The 20,656-nt window shown below is 44.4% G+C and overlaps 1 protein-coding gene across 1 annotated transcript in view; it reads left to right on the top strand.

The window, feature by feature from the left end:
• The window catches only part of LOC139263037 (pro-neuregulin-2, membrane-bound isoform-like), a 940,626-nt gene that overhangs the window by 907,825 nt on the left and 12,145 nt on the right, over window positions 1-20,656 (top strand). The window contains exons 7-8 of the mRNA XM_070878524.1: window positions 18,993-19,095; window positions 19,308-19,431. Of these exons, the coding sequence (XP_070734625.1) occupies window positions 18,993-19,095; window positions 19,308-19,431 (227 nt within the window). The remainder of the gene's footprint in view (window positions 1-18,992; window positions 19,096-19,307; window positions 19,432-20,656) is intronic.

Here is a 20,656-nt window from a genome sequence, read left to right as displayed (position 1 = left end):
CTATTTTTAAAGCATTAACTCTCGTATTTGGTTCCTAATTCAGTTGAAGGAATTTACTGGCTTGCATTTTTTCCAACATTATTTAAAAAAAAACCATGAATCATATTTTGCTCTTGCTCTTAGTATCCTTAACAGTTCAATTTGCAGCCTGGAACCAATATTCTAAGTATCATTTTGCTAATGTATTATGGAAAATGTGAATTAATATCAGCTCTATGGACTTGGATTCTGTGATTCTAGCGATACACCCTAATACTAAGTTTTCATTCATCGCCATCTCACAAATAGAAACATATTAACAGATTGGTCGACAACCATTCCCCAAATCCTTCTCTTCTTCTACCTTCATTAAGTAGCGGTCATTCATCTTGTAATCAGAGTTAACGGGGTAATTTTCAGCCTTGCTGCTTGGGCAGTACTTTGGCAGAGCAGATTACCTGTCCGTTCTGGAATCTGCCTGATTTTTGTTTCATTGATGTACATAGGACCCCGAAGCAATTTTAAAGCTAAAACGCACAATGCCCATGCTGTGTTAGTCCTGCCCATGCTCTATGCGGTAAGCAGTTAAACCGGCATCCCTTAAAGGGAGCCCTGGAGGCTCCTCAGAAAAGGGCAGAATTCAGGTAAGTTGTGGACTTTTTCAGGGCAAGAGGAGCATGAATGCTTTTCCTGTGTCCTCACAAAAATCCTCCCAACTGCTGATGGACCTTCTGCCCTTTCCTCCACCTGATCAGTCTGTCCCTCATCCATTAAAGGGGCCTCTACTGGCTCAGCTCCACAGATGGGCTGCTGGACTTCGTGCTCCCTCCAAACAACATCATCATCATCATAGGCAGTCCCTCGCAATCGAGGAAGACTTGCTTCTACTCCTGAAGTGAGTTCTTTGGTGGCTGAACAGTCCAATACAAGAGCCACAGACTGTCACAGTTTGGACAGACAGTTGTTGAGGGCAGGGGTGGGTGGGACTGGTTTGCTGTATGTTCCTTCAGGTACTTCTTCTCACTCTCGGCATTGAGACTCGAAGTGCTCAGCGCCCTCCCGGATGCACTTTCTCCACTTAGGGCGGTCTTTGGCCAGGGACTCCTAGGTGTCAGTGGTGATGTCGCACTTTATCAGGGAGGCTTTGAGAGTGTCCTTGTAACGTTTCCGCTGCCCACCTCTGGCTTGTTTGCCGTGAAAGAGCTCCGCATGGAGCACTTGTTTTGGAAGTCTCATGGCTGGCATGCGAACAATGTGACCTGCCCAGCGTAGCTGATCAAGTGTGGTCAGTGCCTCAATGCTGAGGATGTTAGCCTGGATGAAGATGCTGATGTTGCTTCGTCTGTCCTCCCAGGAGATTTGCAGGATCTTGCAGCGACATCGTTAGTAATGTATCTCCAGCGACTTGAGGTGGCTACAGTACATGATCCATGTCTCTGATCCATACAGGAGGGCGGCTATTACTACAGCCCTGTAGACCATAAGCTTGGCGGTAGATTTGAGTGGTCTTTGAACACACTTTTCCTCAGGCGGCCGAAGGCTACACTGGCGCACTGGAGGCGGTGTCGAATCTCTGCATCAATGTCTGCTTTTGTTGATCAGAGGCTGCCGAGGTATGGGAAATGTTCCACATTTTCGAGGGCCGCGCCGTGGATCTTGATGACTAGGGGGCAGTGCTATGCGGTGAGGACAGGCTGGTGGAGGACCTTTGTCTTATGGATGTTTAGCGTAAGGCCCAGGCTTTCATATGCCTCCGTAAATACATCGACTATATCCTGGAGGTTAGTCTCAGAATGTGTGCAGACACAGGCGTCGTCCGTGTACTGTAGCTCATGGACAGAGGTTGGGGTGATCTTGGACCTGGTCTGGAGGCGGCATAGGTTAAACAGCTTCCTGCTGGTTCTGTAGTTTAGTTCCACCCCAGCAGGGAGCTTGTTGACTGCAAGGTGGAGCATGGCAGCGAGGAAGATTGAGAAGGTTGGAGCGATGACGCAGCCCTGTTTGACCCCGGTCCGGATGTAGATTGGGTCTGTAATGGATCTGTTGGTAAGGATCACGGCCTGCATGTCGTCGTGGAGCAGGCGAAGGATGTTGACAAACTTTTGGGGGCATCCGAAACAGAGGAGGACGCTCCATAGACCCTCGCAGTTGACAGGGTCAAAGGCCTTTGTGAGGTCGAAAAAGGCCATGTATAAGGGCTGGTGCTGCTCCCTGCATTTTTCCTGCAGCCCCGTAGGGGACGAAATCCGCACTGTGTCTCCGGGAGGAGCTCCTCGGCCACAGGAGAAGGTGGTTGAGGAGAACTCTAGCGACAACTTTCCCGGTGCTTGATAGCAGGGAGATTCCCCTGCAGTTGCCGCAGTCGGACTTGTCCCTTTTTTTAAAGATGGTCACGATCACTGCATCTCTGAGATCTCCCGGCATCCTCTCCTCCCTCCAGATGGGAGAGATGAGATCATGTATCCGCACCAACAGCACCTCTCCGCCATACTTTAGCGCCTCACCAGCGATTCCATCCGCACCCGTAGCCTTGTTATTCTTGAGTTGTTTTATGGCTTTTCCTACATAGTGCAACGTTGGGATTTCACTGAGTTGGTGGCGGATGGCATGCTGCGGAATGGAATCGTGAACACTCGCGTCAAAGGCAGAGTCTCGATTGAGGAGATCTTCGAAGCTCTCCTTCCAGCGGGCCCTGACAGTCTCGGTGTCCTTGATGAGTGTTTCCCGGTTCTTGGCCAGGAGTGGGGTGGGGCCTTGGGAGTTTGGACCGTAGGTGGCCTTTACTGCGATGAAGAATCCTCGCATATCGTGGCTGTCGGCCAGTTGTTGTATCTCCTGTGCTTTCTCCATCCACCACCTGTTCTTTAGGTCCCGGGTTTTTTGTTGGACCTCCACCTTGAGCCGTCTGTAATGTTGCTTTGCTGCTCCCGAGTTGGGTTGTTGCTTGAGGCTCAGAAATGCTCTGCGCTTGACCAGCAGTCGTCAGCTCCTGTCATGGCGTGGGTGATGCGCACATCCTTGCGATCCCTGGCTCGGACAATGACATAGTCGAGCTGGTGCCAGTGTTTGGAGCGAGGGTGTTGCCACGATGCCTTGTATTTGTCCCTCTGGCAGAACAAGGTGTTGATGATGAGGAGTTCATGTTCTAGACATTTTGTCAGGAGTAGGGTATGCTGGAGTTGGCTTTCCCTACCCCCTCTCTACCAATCCCTCCCCAGAGGGCTATGTCTTTGCCGACCCTGGCGTTGAAGTCACCTAGGAGGATCAATTTGTCGCCTGTGGGGACGCGGGACAGGGATGTTTTGAGGTTGGAATAAAAACCTTCTTTAGTCTCATCCATTACATCGACTGTTGGGGTGTACGCACTGATGACTGTGGCGCATTGGTACCGGGATAGGGTGAGTCGAAGAGTCATGAGGTGTTCATTAACCCCGCAGGGAAAGTCTTTGAGGTGGTCGACCAGCTAATTTTTGACGGCAAAGCCGACTCCATGAAGGCAGCGTTGTTCCTCTGGCTTTCCTTTCCAGAAGAAAGTATGACATAGAAACATAGAAACATAGAAAATAGGTGCAGGAGTAGGCCATTCGGCCCTTCTAGCCTGCACCGCCATTCAATGAGTTCATGGCTGAACATGCAACTTCAATATCCCATTCTTGCTTTCTCACCATACCCCTTGATTCCCCTAGTAGTAAGGACTTCATCTAACTCCTTTTTGAATATATTTAGTGAATTGGCCTCAACAACTTTCTGTGGTAGAGAATTCCACAGGTTCACCACTCTCTGGGTGAAGAAATTCCTCCTCATCTCGGTCCTAAATGGCTTACCCCTTATCCTTAGACAGTGTCCCCTGGTTCTGGACTTCCCCAACATTGGGAACATTCTTCCTGCATCTAACCTGTCTGAACCCGTCAGGATTTTAAGCGTTTCTATGAGGTCCCCTCTCATTCTTCTGAACTCCAGTGAATACAAGCCCAGTTGATCCAGTCTTTCTTGATAGGTCAGTCCCGCCATCCCGGGAATCAGTCTGGTGAACCTTCGCTGCACTCCCTCAACAGCAAGAATGTCCTTCCTCAGGTTAGGAGACCAAAACTGTACACAATACTCCAGGTGTGGCCTCACCAAGGCCCTGTACAACTGCAGCAACACCTCCCTGCCCCTGTACTCAAATCCCCTCGCTATGAAGGCCAACATGCCATTTGCTTTCTTAACCGCCTGCTGTACCTGCATGCCAACTTTCAATGACTGATGTACCATGACACCCAGGTCTCGTTGCACCTCCCCTTTTCCTAATCTGTCACCATTCAGATAATAGTCTGTCTCTCTGTTTTTACCACCAAAGTGGATAACCTCACATTTATCCACATTATACTTCATCTGCCATGCATTTGCCCACTCACCTAACCTATCCAAGTCGCTCTGCAGCCTCATAGCATCCTCCTCGCAGCTCACACTGCCACCCAACTTAGTGTCATCCGCAAATTTGGAGATACTACATTTAATCCCCTCGTCTAAATCATTAATATACAGTGTAAACAGCTGGGGCCCCAGCACAGAACCTTGCGGTACCCCACTACACTAACCACTGCCTGCCATTCTGAAAAGTCCCCATTTACTCCTACTCTTTGCTTCCTGTCTGACAACCAGTTCTCAATCCATGTCAGCACACTACCCCCAATCCCATGTGCTTTAATTTTGCACATTAATCTCTTGTGTAGGACCTTGTCGAAAGCCTTCTGAAAGTCCAAATATACCACATCAACTGGTTCTCCCTTGTCCACTCTACTGGAAACATCCTCAAAAAATTCCAGAAGATTTTTCAAGCATGATGTCCCTTTCACAAATCCATGCTGACTTGGACCTATCATATCACCTCTTTCCAAATGCACTGCTATGACGTCCTTAATAATTGATTCCATCATTTTACCCACTACCGATGTCAGGCTGACCGGTCTATAATTCCCTGTTATCTCTCTCCCTCCTTTTTTAAAAAGTGGGGTTACATTGGCTACCCTCCACTCCATAGGAACTGATCCAGAGTCAATGGAATGTTGGAAAATGACTGTCAATGCATCCACTTTTTCCAAGGCCACCTCCTTAAGTACTCTGGGATGCAGTCCATCAAGCCCTGGGGATTTATCGGCCTTCAATCCCATCAATTTCCCCAACACAATTTCCCGACTAATAAGGATTTCCCTCAGATCCTCCTTCTTACTAGACCCTCCGACCCCTTTTATATCCGGAAGGTTGTTTGTGTCCTCCTCAGTGAATACCGAACCAAAGTACTTGTTCAATTGGTCCGCCATTTCTTTGTTCCCCGTTATGACTTCCCCTGATTCTGACTGCAGGGGACCTACGTTTGTCTTTACTAATCTTTTTCTCTTTACATATCTATAGAAACTTTTGCAATCCGTCTTAATGTTCCCTGCAAGCTTCTTCTCTTACTCCATTTTCCCTGCCCTAATCAAACCCTTTGTCCTCCTCTGCTGAGTTCTAAATTTCTCCCAGTCCCTGGGTTCGCTGCTATTTCTGGCCAATTTGTATGCCACTTCCTTGGCTTTAATACTATCCCTGATTTCCCTTGATAGCCATGTTTGAGCCACCTTCCCTTTTTTATTTTTACGCCAGACAGGAATGTACAATTGTTGTAGTTCATCCATGCGGTCTCTAAATGTCTGCCATTGCCCATCCACAGTCAACCCCTTCAGTATCATTCGCCAATCTATCCTAGCCAATTCACGCCTCATACCTTCAAAGTTACCCTTCTTTAAGTTCTGGACCATGGTCTCTGAATTAACTGTTTCATTCTCCATCCTAATGCAGAATTCCACCATATTATGGTCACTCTTCCCCAACGACCTCCACCTTGTTCCTTGAGCTGGCCTTCTCCTGCCCGCCAGTTCTCGCTTAGGGCGGCAATGTCGATGTCAAAGCGTCTAAGTTCCCGGGCAACTATGGCGGTGCGGCGTTCCGGTCTGTCGCCGTTGGAGTTGTCCATGAGGGTCCTGAACTTCATGTTAACAAAGTGGAAGATGAGTGTGCGTGAGTTTTTAAAGTGGGGTGGCCGCTGCACACCGACAACCACACGGGCTTAGCTGAGCAAGGTCTTGATCCAGTGGCAAGGGGGTCTAAGACGACTGGAGACCAGGCACTGCTGTATAAGCCTAATTGCCTACGGCGAGATGTTGGCCACAAGCTCGGCGCCAAGTAGCGCCCTGGATGGTTGGTGGCCCGAGGCTTGGTTGGGGGCAGGCATTAGGAAGGTCAGCTGTCTGCTGGATTTCGAGGGATGTTTTTAAAGTTTCTTCCAAAGTTATTTAAAGTTTCGCCAGAGTTTTCAGAGGAAAAATTTTCCAAGTTGTTTACAAGTTTAAAAGTTTTCCCAAATTGTTTAAAAAGTTTCTCAAGTTGATTAAAAGTTTAAAAGTTTTGCCAAATTTTTTAAGAAGTTTCTCAAGTTGATTCAACGTTTAAAAGTAGATTAAAACTAGATTAAAAGTAGATTAAAATTTGATTAAAAGTTGATTAAAAGTCTAAAATGTAAGTCAGTAGTAGGTTACTCCCCTGGCACTGCTCCATTGGTGCCACCAGCCCTCAGTTGTCCTGGGCCAGCCCCGGAGTCCTTCAGCCGATTAAACGCTGGCCCCGGAGTCCCTTCGGCCGGTTAAATGCCGGCCACGGAGTCCCGTCAGCCAACTTGGAGCCGGCCTCGGCAGCGACCCCAGAGACCCGGCGGCCCAATCTGCGGAGGCGAAAGCAACTGGAGGTAGTTTCCTGTGTTGTCCTGGGGAGTCGGTAAGGCTCCGAGGTCGGTGACTCGGGAGGTTGGCGAGTTCGGTAAGGCCCTGAGGTCGGTGAGTCGGGAGGTCGGTGAATCGGTAGGCCCTGTGAGGTCGGCAAGTCAGGAGTTCGGAGACCAGGAGCTCGGAGGCCTCGGACGACCCGCGGTAATCCCTGGCCGAAAGGCTTGCTTCCCATCGGCTGGACTCGCTGCAATCCCGGGCCGAATGGCCCTCCCACTCCTGCAACTCAATGAGTGTGGACAATAAACCAATGAGTTGCCTATCAGTGGCTGTTTAGCACTGGCAGCTCGACGATTTTATTCTGATGAAGCCCGACCATGAAAATGGTTTATTTCTTCTGGTGGGTGGTAAGTTCGCTCTGCCCACCGCTCACCCAGTGAACGAAGTCACTTAAAAATTGTTTCTATTCTTAACACAGGCACTGTGGTTCCAACAATCCAATCTTAACCCCAAGGACTGTCAAATCTCATTACTCCAGACACGTCAATCAGTGATGATCAGTAACAATTTACCATGGAACTAGCACTTTAATGAAAAACCCACAAATATCAATAATAAATAACCTGCAGTATTTCTAGTGTAACTACAGAGCTGCGAAAGTACATTATAACTAAATTCAACCCATTACAATGAATTGTCATTAACATCAAGATTTTTCTGTTTACTTCTGTTTCTTTAAATCCTTATGTTTAAAAAGTTAATGCTGATGATATTTTTGGGGCTGTTGACCTGGAAGCGAGTGGGATCCTGATTGTGCAAGGGAGCTGAATATTATATGTTGAGATACAGTCATTAACTAGAGTGCTCGAAGAGCTCCTCCCAGAGTCGCAATGCGGATTCTGTCCACTAAGGGGCACAATGGACATGATCTTCACCGCGCGGCAATCCAAGAAAAATGTAGGGAGTAGCATCAACCTCGATACATGGCTTTCTTTGACCTCACAAAAGCCTTCGACTCTGTCAACCGTGAGGGATTATGGAGCGGCTGTCCTCAAAGATTTGTCACCATTCTCCGTTGCTTCACAATGACATGTAAGCTGTGATTCTTACCAACGGATCCACCACAGACCCAATATAATTGCAGACCGGGGTCAAGCAAGGCTGTGTCATCGCATCAACATTCTCAATCTTCGTCGTCGCAATGCTTCATCTCACCTTTAACAAGCTCCCCGCTGGAGTGGAGTTAATCTACAGGACAACTGAGAAATTGTTCAACCTCTGTCACCTCAGTCCAGATCCATAGTTGTTCCAACCTCTGTCATTGTAATACAAAATGCAGATGACGCTTACTTTAGTGCACACTTGGAGTCCGAACTCCAAACCATTGTTGACACCTTCACTGAAGCGTACAAGAGAGTCTGGGCCTTACATTAAACATCAGTAAGACAGAAGTTCTCCACCAACCTGCCCCGCCCACACAGTACTGTTCCCCAATTATCAAGATCCATGATGAGACCTTGGACAATATGGACCACTTCCCATATCTTGGGAGCCTACTCTCAGCAAGGACAGACATCGATGACGAAGTCCAACACTGCCTTCAGTGTGCCAGTGCAGCCTTCGGCCGCCTGAGGAAAAGAGTGTTCGAAGACCAGGATCTCAAACCCGGCATTAAGCTCATGGTCGACAGAGCAGTCGTGATACCTGCCTCCTATATGCCTCAAAGACATGGACTATGTACAGTAGGCACCTCAAAGCACTGGAGAAGTACCACCAACGCTGCCTCCATAAAATCTTGCAATTAATTGGCAGGATAGGCGCACCGGTGTCACCGTTTTCTCTCAGGCCAACATCCCCAGCATCGAGGCATTGACCATGGTTGATCAGCTCTGATAGACGGGCCACATTGTCCGCATACTCAATACTGGATTCCCGAAACAAGCGCTCTACTCCATGCTGCGTCACAGCAGGCGAGTCCCTGGAGGGCAGAGAAAACCCTTCAAGGACACCCTCAAAACATCCTTGTAAAAAATGCAACATCCCTGGCCCAAGACCGCTCAAAGTGGAGAAGGAGCATCCAAGAAGGCGGCGGACACTTTGTGTCTCTTTGCCGGGAGCACGCGGAAACCAAGCACAAACAACCAAAGGAGCGTACAACAAATTATGCACCCCACCCACCCATCCCTCCAACCACCATCTGCAGCCCCACCTGTGACAGAGACTGTAGATCTTGCATTGGTCTCATCAGTCACCACAGAACTCATTTTATAGTGTGGAAACAAGTCATCCTTGACTCCAGGGGACTGCCTAAGAAGGAGAAGATAGTACTAGGGTGCATCCTTTTCAAGTAAAGATATTAGTTCAACTAACTCCCTCACATGTTTAACTTAGTGAATCCTCAATAATTCAATTGCACTTGCTACTTAAACAAAAATATTTCAAAAAACATTGGTAAGAGAAATAAACCGAAGGAGCTTAAGGAAGGTTGATCATTACTTTTGACTTTCTGTCTTTAGTAAGGTAGTGATTGAGATGTAATTCTCTCAGATACTTTTGTCTTAAGCCCCAGTTTATACTTCTGTCGAAAGCAGAATTTAGTTACAGTTAACGATCACAAGCACAGTCAACTATCAGTTTTATGTGTCAGTAATTACTTTATAGTTTTGAAAAAATGTTGGGTCACATAAGGCTTAATGCCCGCAGCGCTAGAGAAACAGTTTTAAGGGACTGTTATATTAAATATATGCAGAAAATTTGTGCTCTTCAAAGTTAAGGCAGTCGATCAGGAAATTTCTGGCGATTATTACTATATACCATTGCTACTTGGTTATTAGAGGGATAAAAGATAACAGGTACCAATATGGTATACTGCGCTGGATTTTAGGCTTTTCGGGGCGAAAACGGAGGTGGGGCAGGAAAATTACCGGCCGAGAATAGGTTGAGCTTTTGGAAGGAATTTTTGACATCTGGGCCCTGTGTTAGGGTGTGCAGCACGAAGGGAGGCGTTGTATAAATTTAAGAACATAAGAACATAAGAACATAAGAAATAGGTTCAGGAGTAGGCCATACGGCCCCTTGAGCCTGCTCCGTCATTCAATAAGATCATGGCTGATCCGATCATGGACTCAGGTCCACTTCCCCGCCCGCTCCCAATAACCCCTTATTCCCTTATCGTTTAAAAAACTGTCTATTTCTGTCTTAAATTTATTCAATGTCCCAGCTTCCACAGCTCTCTGAGGCAGTAAATTCCACAGATTCACAACACTCTGAGAGAAGAAATTTCTCCTTATCTCAGTTTTAAATGGGCAGCCCCTTATTCTAAGATTATGCCCTCTAGTTCTAGTCTCCCCCATCAGTGGAAACATCCTCTCTGCATCCACCTTGTCAAGCCCCCTCATAATCTTATATGTTTCGATAAGATCATCTCTCATTCTTCTGAATTCCAATGAATAGAGGCCCAACCTACTCAACCTTTCCTCATAGGTCAACCCCCTCATCTCCGGAATCAACCTAGTGAACCTTCTCTGAACTGCCTCCAAAGCAAGTATATCATTTTGTAAATATGGAAACCAAAACTGCACGCAGTATTCCAGGTGTGGCCTCACCAATACCTTATATAGTTGTAACAAGACTTCCCTGCTTTTATACTCCATCCCCTTTGCAATAAAGGCCAAGATACCATTGGCCTTTCTGATCACTTGCTGTACCTGCATACTATCCTTTTGTGTTTCATGCACAACTACCTCCAGGTCCCGCTGTACTGCGGCACTTTGCAATCTTTCTCCATTTAAATAATAACTTGCTCTTTGATTTTTTTCTGCCAAAGTGCATGACCTCACACTTTCCAACATTATACTCCATCTGCCAAATTTTTGCCCACTCACTTAGCCTGTCTATGTCCTTTTGCAAATATTTTGTGTCCTCCTCACACATTGCTGTTCCTCCCATCTTTGTATCATCAGCAAACTTGGCTACGTTACACTCAGTCCCTTCTTCCAAGTCGTTAATATAGATTGTAAATAGTTGGGGTCCTAGCACTGATCCCTGCGGCACCCCACTAGTTACTGGTTCCAACCAGAGAATGAACCATTTATTCCGACTCTCTGTTTTCTGTTAGTTAGCCAATCCTCTATCCATGCTAATATATTACCCCCAACCCCATGAACTTTTATCTAGAGGCGCAAAAATGGGAAACTCGCGAACTAAAGTGCCGGGCTGTGTGTGCTCTGAGAGAGGCCTTGGGGCGGGGACGGGGGCGGTGAAAAACCTTAAAAAAAAACACAAATATGTTCCCAAAACATTGCCCACGCCACCACAACAAAAATCTCGCGAAAAAAAATTAAAAGAACAAACACTCGCACTTACCTTTACAGCACATTACCTTCATCACCGCCGCCGGCATGGCTGGACCGCTCTGGTTTCCCAGGCAGTCATTGCGAGGCGTGATTCCAGGCGTATGGGTCAGGTTCGAGTCAAAACTCAGACAGTGCCGCAATGAGAGGCATTGTACACCCGCTGCAGCTCTTCCCGGCACAGCAGTGCCGCCACAAAACCCAACGCAAAGCTCGCGACGGTACGCAGGAGACCACACCACCCCAATTCATGCTGCTCCGGGGCAAGATCCAGAGTGCAAAGGACCGGAAAATCCAACCCATTATGTCTATATGCGCAGGTTCTCACTCTGATTGCTTCCAGTACTTTTGTAGTGTTGATCAGTGCTGTTCAAGATGTGGCTCATAGGTCAATTAATGGAAGCAGCCTATGTAAACTGGTCATAAGAACATAAGAAATAGGAGAAGGAGTAGGCCATTTGGCCCCTCGAGCCTGCTCCGTCATTCAATAAGATCATGGCTGATCTGATGTTGGCCTCAACTCCACCTCCCCGCCCGCTCCCCATATCATTCAAAAACCTTAAATATATTGAATGACCCAGCCTCCCCAGCTCTCTGGGGTAGAAAGTTCCAAAGATGCATGAACCTCTGAGAGAAGAAATTCCTCCTCATCTCCATTTTAAATAAGCGACCCCTTATTCTGAAATGATGCCCCCTAGTTCTAGATTCCCCCACAAGGGGAAACATCCTCTCAGCATCTACCCTGTCAAGTCCCGTCAGAATCTTATATGTTTCAATAAGATCATCTCTTATTCTTCTAAACTCCAATGAGTATAGGCCCAACCTGCTCAACCCTTCTTCATAAGACAACCCCTTCATCTCAGGAATCAACCTAATAAAGCTTCTATGAATTGCCTCTAATGCAAGTATATCCCTCCTTAAATAAGGGGACCAAAACTGTACATAGTACTCCAGTGCGGTCTCACCAACACCCTGTACAGTAGTAGCAGGACTTCCCTACTTTTATACTCCATCTCCCTTGCAATAAAGGCCATTATTCCATTTGCTTTCCTGATTATTTGCTGTACCTGCATACTAACTTTTTGAATTTCATGTACAAGGACCCCCAGATCCCTCTGTACTGCAGCATTTTGTATTCTCTCCCCATTTAAATAATAATTCACTTTTTTATTTTTGGTACCAAAGTGGATAAACTCACATTTTCACATGATATACTCCATCTGCCATTTTTTTGCTCACTCACTTAGCTTATCTATATCCCTTTGCAGATTCTTTGCGTCCTCCTCACAACTTGCTTCACCACCTATCTATGTATCATCAGCAAATTTGGCTACATTATACTCAGTCCTTTCATCCAAGTCACTAATATAGATTGTAAATAGTTGAAGCCCCAGCACTGATCCCTGTGGCACCCCACTAGCTACAGTTTGCCAACTGGAAAATGACCCATTTATCCCGACTCTATGTTTTCTGTTCATTGGCCAATTCTCTATCCATGCTAATATATTACCCCGAATCCCGTGAGCTCTTATCTTGTGCAGTAACCTTTTATGTGGCACCTTATCGAATGCCTTCTGGAAATCCAAATACGCAACATCTACTGGTTCCCTTTTATCCACCCTGCTCATTACATCCTCAAAGAACGTCATGCTACGGCTCCTACTAGTGGTGGCACTGCAGCACCTCCATGGGGGGGAGGGTGTAATTACAGCCTAATCAGTTTACATTGGCAGTTCCCATTATAAATGTAGACATAGACATTTATAATAGAAAAATCATACAGAAGGTGTGTGCAAATGTAAGGTTTTTAATAAAGTAATTCAATCTCCTGTGATAATCACACGTAAGGATTCAACATCAAGGGGCCGAAATTCAGGGTCCAAATAAGTCCCGTTACTGCCATTTTGCGGCAGTCATGCGTTGGAATCGAGTGGCCGCCGTATTGCAGTCGATGGGCCACCCTGACCCAAATTCAGGTTGAGGATTTTTCAGCCGGTCCCCACTTCCGCCCCGCTGCTGCCAACTGCCGTAAGTGTGTCATCAAAACACGCACTGCCGCTCTCCCGCACCTCCAGATGCAAATTCACCTCAAAAAATCACCAATCCGCCATGCGCTACCCGCGACAGCTTTTTCTGTCGGTGCACCTTGTCCTGTGTGTGTGCGGCCCGGCAGCGTGGCGGCCTTTCATGGGGAGGGCTGCCGCGGCTGCTATGTTTTTATTTTTGCCGGCCGACTTCCTGATCGGCTGGCCAATTATTGCCCCCGGGTTCAGCTGGGCCATCAACAGGCAGGCTGGCACCCACTCTTGGACACCAGGCCACTGGCCCGGGCAAAACCCTCCCTGGTGGCCCAGTGGGCTGAAGATTAAAAATGCCGAACGCTCTCCCCTTTAAGTGAAGGGGAGAGAGAGCGTGGTGACATACATGCGTTGTTACGTTATCTCCGCTCCCCCATTGAGTGACTGCGGAGACTCGGTCCCGCCACAGCTTCCACCCTTCACCAGGACTCACCGCCCCAACTTCCGCCCCCATTATGACCATTATGGGGGAAAAAGTTCAAAATGGTGAAAATCGATCCAAAGGCTGCCTCATCGATCCCGGTGGAAAAACCAGGTAAAAAAATCGTTGGAGCGCCAACTTTCTGGCGTGCCTGAATTTCGGCCCCCAAGTATTGTCACCAGGTGAAGCAAGATTAGAGGGCACAGGATAATTGGAGCAGACTGCACAGTTTTAATTCCGTTGCCATTTTAAAGGCCTTATTTTCATGTTGCACTATAAATACCTATGGCCAGATTTATAATAAAAACTACTGATATAAACATGTCACAATGTAATTACACCCTACTGCTAATGGTAGTGCCTCAACAGATCGACTGGAGGGGGGTAGTTTCTTTTATAAATATGGACATAGGCATTTATAATTGCATATTTTGTATATGAGGGATATCATTTTTATGGATATGAGGGGCCTCATGTTTCTATATAAGGGAGTCTTGCTTTATTATGTATTGGCATCTCACTTTTTGTGTATGGGATCAGGCAATTTTTGTATGGGGGTCTCATATCTTTTGAATATGGCAGCATGCATTTCTGCCTAACCACATGTCACCAACTAACTGGTTTTAAGACATGTACTTCGCCTTCAGCTACAAAAGGTTGGATAGCCCTGGTGTAGGCGATGCACTGATTGATAAAATCATAAAATCAAACATTCAGCAGCAACAGAGAAATATCAATATTTAATTTTCTTTTCTATTTTATACATTTTTCCTCCATAATAATGGATCTGTCTCTGCTTGAATATTTTATTTTTGGAAAATCCAATGAAACAATTAAACGATATTTCTATTCTGCCTCACTATCTCGGCTAACTTTATTTTCAGTTTTGCTGGTTCCATTTATAAAATGTTCCTAAAAGTGTTTGAAATCGAAACAAGGTCAGTATCTAAGGGTAGAAATTGGTTTGCATTGCTCCCATTTTTTGAGGCGTGAAACAAGAGCAAAGCATACCAGTTTAGCAGAGGAATAGCATGCGCCCAGTCTACAGAGGCGTTGGCTGCACTGCTAAATTTGTGGGGACCAGTTTTTAGGCATCCCGGGTGGACTAGCCAGCAATCATTAAAGAGTTTTGTAATATGAATTCTTACCTGAATGGGGAGCAAGAAGGAGCACTTCTGCTGCAGCCGTCTCCATACCAGTCCCAAAGACCGTCGCCAGCCCCTATTTGGCTCTGATTTTCTCCAGGCCCACAATCCACTTCAGACCCACCCCCTCCCCCCGATCTTCTCCTGGCTCCCACTCCATTTCAAACACCCCCGCCCATGATCTTCCCCTGGCGCCCGACCCCTCGACCTCCACACAATCCCTCCCTCCCTCCTCTTTGCGGCCTGGTGCCGCAGGCATGTCCACACACAGCCAGCAGCCTGTCGATCTGGCTGGTTGCGGGTGGGAAACAAAGGCTTCCTATTCAAATCAAACCCAGCCGTTAATGTCAGCAGGGCCTGTGGGAAACCCGTCCCCCCCCCCCCCCGGGTTTCCCGACTGCCTCAGAGCCCCCACCCCTCCCCCCGCCCCCAACCAACCTTCCCCATTAAAATTCAGCTCAATATTGCTGGTGTTTCCATGGTGCTGAAGTCCAGTGTTTTCAGCCATGTTATACACCACATTAGCAGATCATGAGTAACCAAGGAAGTAAAGCAGACACAGCAATCAAAACACACTCGCGCCCTCTGCTTTTTGTCTCACCAATTTACCAACAAATGCACAAAAAGGTACACAAGCATACACCATGCGAATATGAATATTGCGATCACATGCTCAGTGACAATGTCTATTATTCATTTTTTATTTACTAATCAAAATGTAATTAGCCACAATTGGCTTCCCAATAAGCCACATGTGGCTTGTGGCTAATGTATTGAACAACACGACTTTAAGAGTTAAGGATAATTCAGGAGCTGGTGTACAAACATGATAAAATGCTGCATTTTTCAAATTATTCTCTTTCATTTCATACACTTGGAGACAGAACTCTGGTAGACATTATGCATTCCTCCCACCTATTTCAATTCTGTAACCCTGCTTCTCCCATAAAATCTGCAGCCATTGCTTTATAGTACAATCTTCCTTTGACTGTGAATGCCTGTCATTGAGCTACCAGAATACTGTACATCAGAGGGTGTGGGATACTCCTGATATTCAGACACTTTAAATTATTCAATATATAAAATGATACATACTTCAGTGTGTGTTAGTTACAAGACCATGGGAATAAAGACTGAACAGTTTGTCAAACTTACCCGAAACGCACAGCCTTGAATTCATTCTCTGATGTCCATTATTTTGTACAATGATTATATACTTGGAATTAGAAATGATAGAGGTGAATTTCTGCTGTGGTTCTACCGATCATATGATACAACTTCCAGAGTTTCCACGGCTCTTTCACCAAAGACTGACAAACGGAAAAAACTCAATGGAAATTCACACCCATAATTTTGGTTTCTTAATTATCAGCAGAGCTACTGTTTCGTAGTCAAGCAACATTCTGAACCGCTTTTTTGGTTTCAGTGTCATAACATACCAGTTAATCATTTACAGTGCATTTCAGAGAAAATTATTCACTGTAAATTATAGTGCAACATTAAACAGTCATCGCTGGATTCCCTAATAGAATTTAACCAAGGAGAAGCTGAATCAGGAAGTTCCCATGATCAGTCCTCAGTCTGTGCTGATTTAACCGATCTCAGCCAATGAATGGTTGTGATACTCCAACTGACCCCAGTATCTTTGGGCTAAGGATGGAAAAATTGGACAGAGTTCCTGTTCTTTGCTGCTGTCCAGTAACATGCGCACATTATGTGAGGACAGGATCAGGTTCAGCAGTGATGCTCCCACAGTCTAATAGCCTGCCAACAATCACTTTGAAGGCTCAGACATGAATAATAGGCACTTGGATGAGGTATTGGAGGGCAATTGAGGTTTATAGAATTCAATCTTAACAAAACAGCAGTGCCTCCAAGAGAGGAAGGGAGGGGAGAAATTTGACAAGAGAATAAACAATAAAAAGCACAAGGATATTCATACATTATAGGGACAAGGAGATATTTTATTTTACCACTAGTCTTGTACACCTTAACACTCTCATTGCCAATATCAACAAATCAGGCTTATTTTCCATGAACAAGAGCTATACGTACATTCTATATAAAACTAGGTGGAATTGGTAGCAAGATTTTCCAACCCCTTTTAATGCTAGTGCACATAACATTAGTCTATTTGAAAGCAATGTATTCACAGCACAAATAAAGCCATCTCTATATTAAACCTTATATAAAATCATAAATAATAACTGTCTTTTTACTCCTAAATAGTCAACTTAGGTCTTTCATAATATTGTTCCTTAGAATTGTCAAGAAAGGAGTAATCATATGCAACTAACTGTATGCCACCCATTCCTGTCTTGTTTTGCATGTGTAAAACTTTTGCCTGTAATGGTAGTGCCCATTGTCCGAGATGGAAACGCTTCCCTGAGCACTATGTTACATGTTAATGTTACACCTGCCATGTTTCTGTACCAAACTTCGAGCTAACCACATAACCTGTATAATTTTTGGTATGTTTTAAATATTCTTCTCTGAAACTGTTCTCCTTTTTTCTTTCTTTTTTGTCAACTTTCTGCATTGGCAGAGCATCTTGGATTTGAATTTATGGGTATGGAAAACCATTCATTTTAATCTGCAAATTTAAAAAGCTGCCTTGGATTTCTAGCAACCTCTTTTGCTTTGAAGGGATGATCTGACTGCAGCTGGCTAGTTGTACTAATCCATCCATTACCAAAATAAAGGAGTCCAGTATCTAATGATGACATTGAGCTACAGATAAGCAAAGCTTTTCTATAGCAGCACTCTTTTTGACTAGAGATGAGCTGCAGCTGGCCCAGCAGAACTCTTGCCAGATTTACAACTGTTGTAAATAGAGAGCATAAAACCGCTGCTTCAATGTTTGACCCATAAATTTCATGTTAGCTCCAGATGTGTGTAAGCTTGTGTCATCTATTAGCGTTTCAATAAGTGAAGCTGGTATTTAGACTAGGAGACCTATTCTTTGAACTCCAAACTTGGTTTATAATAAAGTTGATTTAACAGTAAATCAAGCAAGGCTGCAGGTCATAATGTTTTTGCTGAAGTTGCAGCTAATATAAACAATTTTTATGGCACGCAGTTTAAAAAATTAGAAATGGACCCAGCTAAGAAAAACAACAAAACATTCAAGCTAAAGCAAATGAAGCTTATTTATTGAGAGAAAATTAAACAGTTTCAGAAACTTGTACCAAAAGTCACTTTATTTGAATGTAAACTTTCAACAAGTTTGTCTTCTTCCTGGGTAAGATTGTGCAATTAATCTCAGATTTTGAAAGACATTTGTGTACTTTGGTTAGTCCTTAGTCAGGCACATGATAAACATGATGTCATTACTATCACAACAGTTCCCTAATATTAAGTGCAAAAGGCTAAGAACAAAGCATTAATAACACACGAGGCTGTTCATTTCTCTCACCTTCAGCAAAATGAGTGCTGCTGTCATTCTAATTATTGATCACAAAAAATTCCAACTCCCATGTCTTGTCAGGACACCTTTTTTTTAAGTCTGTGGCATCCCTTCACAGTCTGCTTTAATCTTTCTTCCCTCGATGTTCCCATTCTCTTCTTCAGTAACAAGCATGCTATGCCAGGCCGATAACCACTCCCCCCCCCCCGCCCCACCCCAACCTCTAACCTGTTACCAGATATTTGTACTAACACGCTTTTGTGTCTCCCATTTTTCTGTTGTCTTTCGATTTCTTTATATTCTCATTGCTGTAATTGACACACATATAAACAGTGTTTAACTGGTCTTCCTACTGTCATTTTTCAAGCTCTATAATTACTAGATTACAGCAAATATGTTTCAACGTTTTTCTAATAGCTGAATATGAATATCAAAATTAGAATGTTTAAACAGAAATGAAAATGTCATTCAGAGTAACTATTCATCCTTAACTTGAAATCTTTCTGAAGCTGATGAGTTATACTTTAATATGCTGTCGTTTTAATTACACTGCATATTTTAAATACTCTTTAGATGATTTTTTAAAGGTTTATTATGAAGACCTGCATTCTGTCCTTAGTGTGTTCAGGGGGGTAATTGCCATTCTGTTTGCTGTGTATGAAGCACAGTTAACTTCAGTTTATTTCTAGCTATTTTGTACACTTCCTATTATTGTATTTGCATATATGTTTCTGTGTATGGAATTAATGTGAGAACTCCTCCAGAGAAGGCTTTTCATGTGTAACTTGTGACTGAAGTAAATTAGGTGGTGCCTGTGGTTAAGTCTGAATGAGGTGTTTAACCCTAGTGTACCCTGTGTTTCTGTTTGCAGAAGCTGAGGAACTGTATCAAAAGAGAGTCTTGACCATTACTGGTATTTGTGTTGCTCTTCTTGTGGTTGGAATTGTATGTGTAGTGGCATATTGCAAAACAAAGTAAGTCTTAAAATCTGCCAGTCACTGTAATATAAAGTTTCTTATGAGAATTTAAAGTAGTTTCTAGATTGTTGCAGTGTACAGTCATTTGTATTTGTCTTTCAAATTTGCAAATAATTTAATAGATGCTTTAATTTCTGAGGTCGCAATTTGTCAAAGTTATTTCAATGATGTTTTGTATAGAATTTACTCTGGTTACTATTATTCTATAGAAAACAAAGGAAGAAAATGCACAACCATTTGAGGCAAAATCTTTGTGCAGACCATCAAAATCGAAACCTTGCCAATGGACCCAACCATCCTGGCCCTCTCCCAGAAGACATTCAAATGGTTGATGTATGTGTTTCTATTTACTGAACTGATTTAAGGCAGCTAAATGTGTTTATAAGAAGAGCTTATTTAGTGATAATCCTGTTTATTGCTTAGCAATTATTTTGGTTAAAATGCTTATGTTTAAAAAGCCTTTTCCAGGGTGCTTCTGACAGCTCAGCTGGTAAATGCACTGCCAAGTGTGGTAATACCATATTGGCCCCGGAATTCACTCCAATAGCGATATTGGCGACTAATGGCATAAGTTAAACTACAGTGCTTCCCGATCCTCCAGTGGCGAATTCATGCTGCAAAAATAATTAGAACACGCCACAGTGAGTATAGCAGAAAATCAGGTGTGGGGTGGCCAATGGATAGTTAAGAATTTACTTCAATTGTTGATTTCTGCAGGAATTTCAACCTAATCTATTTGTTTATTTATATATATCAGGGAGCAAATTACTGAAAGATATAAACAGGGATGAATAAATATTGCCACAAGAACATTTTTTGTATCACGAGGCTATGGATCCGAGTTGTGGATTTTAAGAAAAGTGCTGTACTTCACTCGGGATTGACATCAAAATACAATTTTAGAAGTAGTGTAGAAAACAGTCACCCCAAAAAGCAAATTCACAGTGGTTCAAGGGTTATCCTACTTTTTTCGATGGCAGTACTTAGCAATGCAATAAATAAGTATAAATGACTTTTGCATTGCATTAAACTTTCAAGAATGTGGGCTCTGCTTTGATTAAACTGATCAAGGAAATTTAGAATTGAGACAGTAACTGTATTATGATGCCCAGAGTGATCTTGCCTCTTTTAAACATGTGCCTGCTGTGATTCCTACGTACTGATCCCCCCCTCCTCAGCACCAATCTGCAACAATCTAAATGGCAGTGATGATCATCTAATTCAGCAAACTCGATCTCACCATTGATTGTAATGGGGGCGGATCTAAGATAATTAGCTGTTCAACTGTTTCGGCACAGCAGCGCAAAAGTCTCATGAAATGTCAGCATGGTGTAAGTAATGGCTTGAGTCACTCATGCCACAATTTCTTGCAAATATTAATGGCGCAAATTTCCAGAAAATTCAGTTAGCTGATCTCAGTCGAGGGTAATGTGCCCTAGGCTGGAAAAGAGGAAAGATTAGCCAGGATCCCTGCTCACGATTGATATCCAGCATCTCCTCCTAAAAAATATTTATGTGCAGACATCAGATGAAGACAGGATCAGGCTATGATGCTTTC

This window comes from Pristiophorus japonicus, chromosome 4 (genome assembly GCF_044704955.1).
Source record: "Pristiophorus japonicus isolate sPriJap1 chromosome 4, sPriJap1.hap1, whole genome shotgun sequence".
In the NCBI taxonomy this organism is placed as follows: Eukaryota; Metazoa; Chordata; class Chondrichthyes; family Pristiophoridae; genus Pristiophorus; species Pristiophorus japonicus.
The sequence above is the reverse complement of the archived record's forward strand: the minus strand, read 5'-3'. Positions and strand labels throughout refer to the sequence as shown.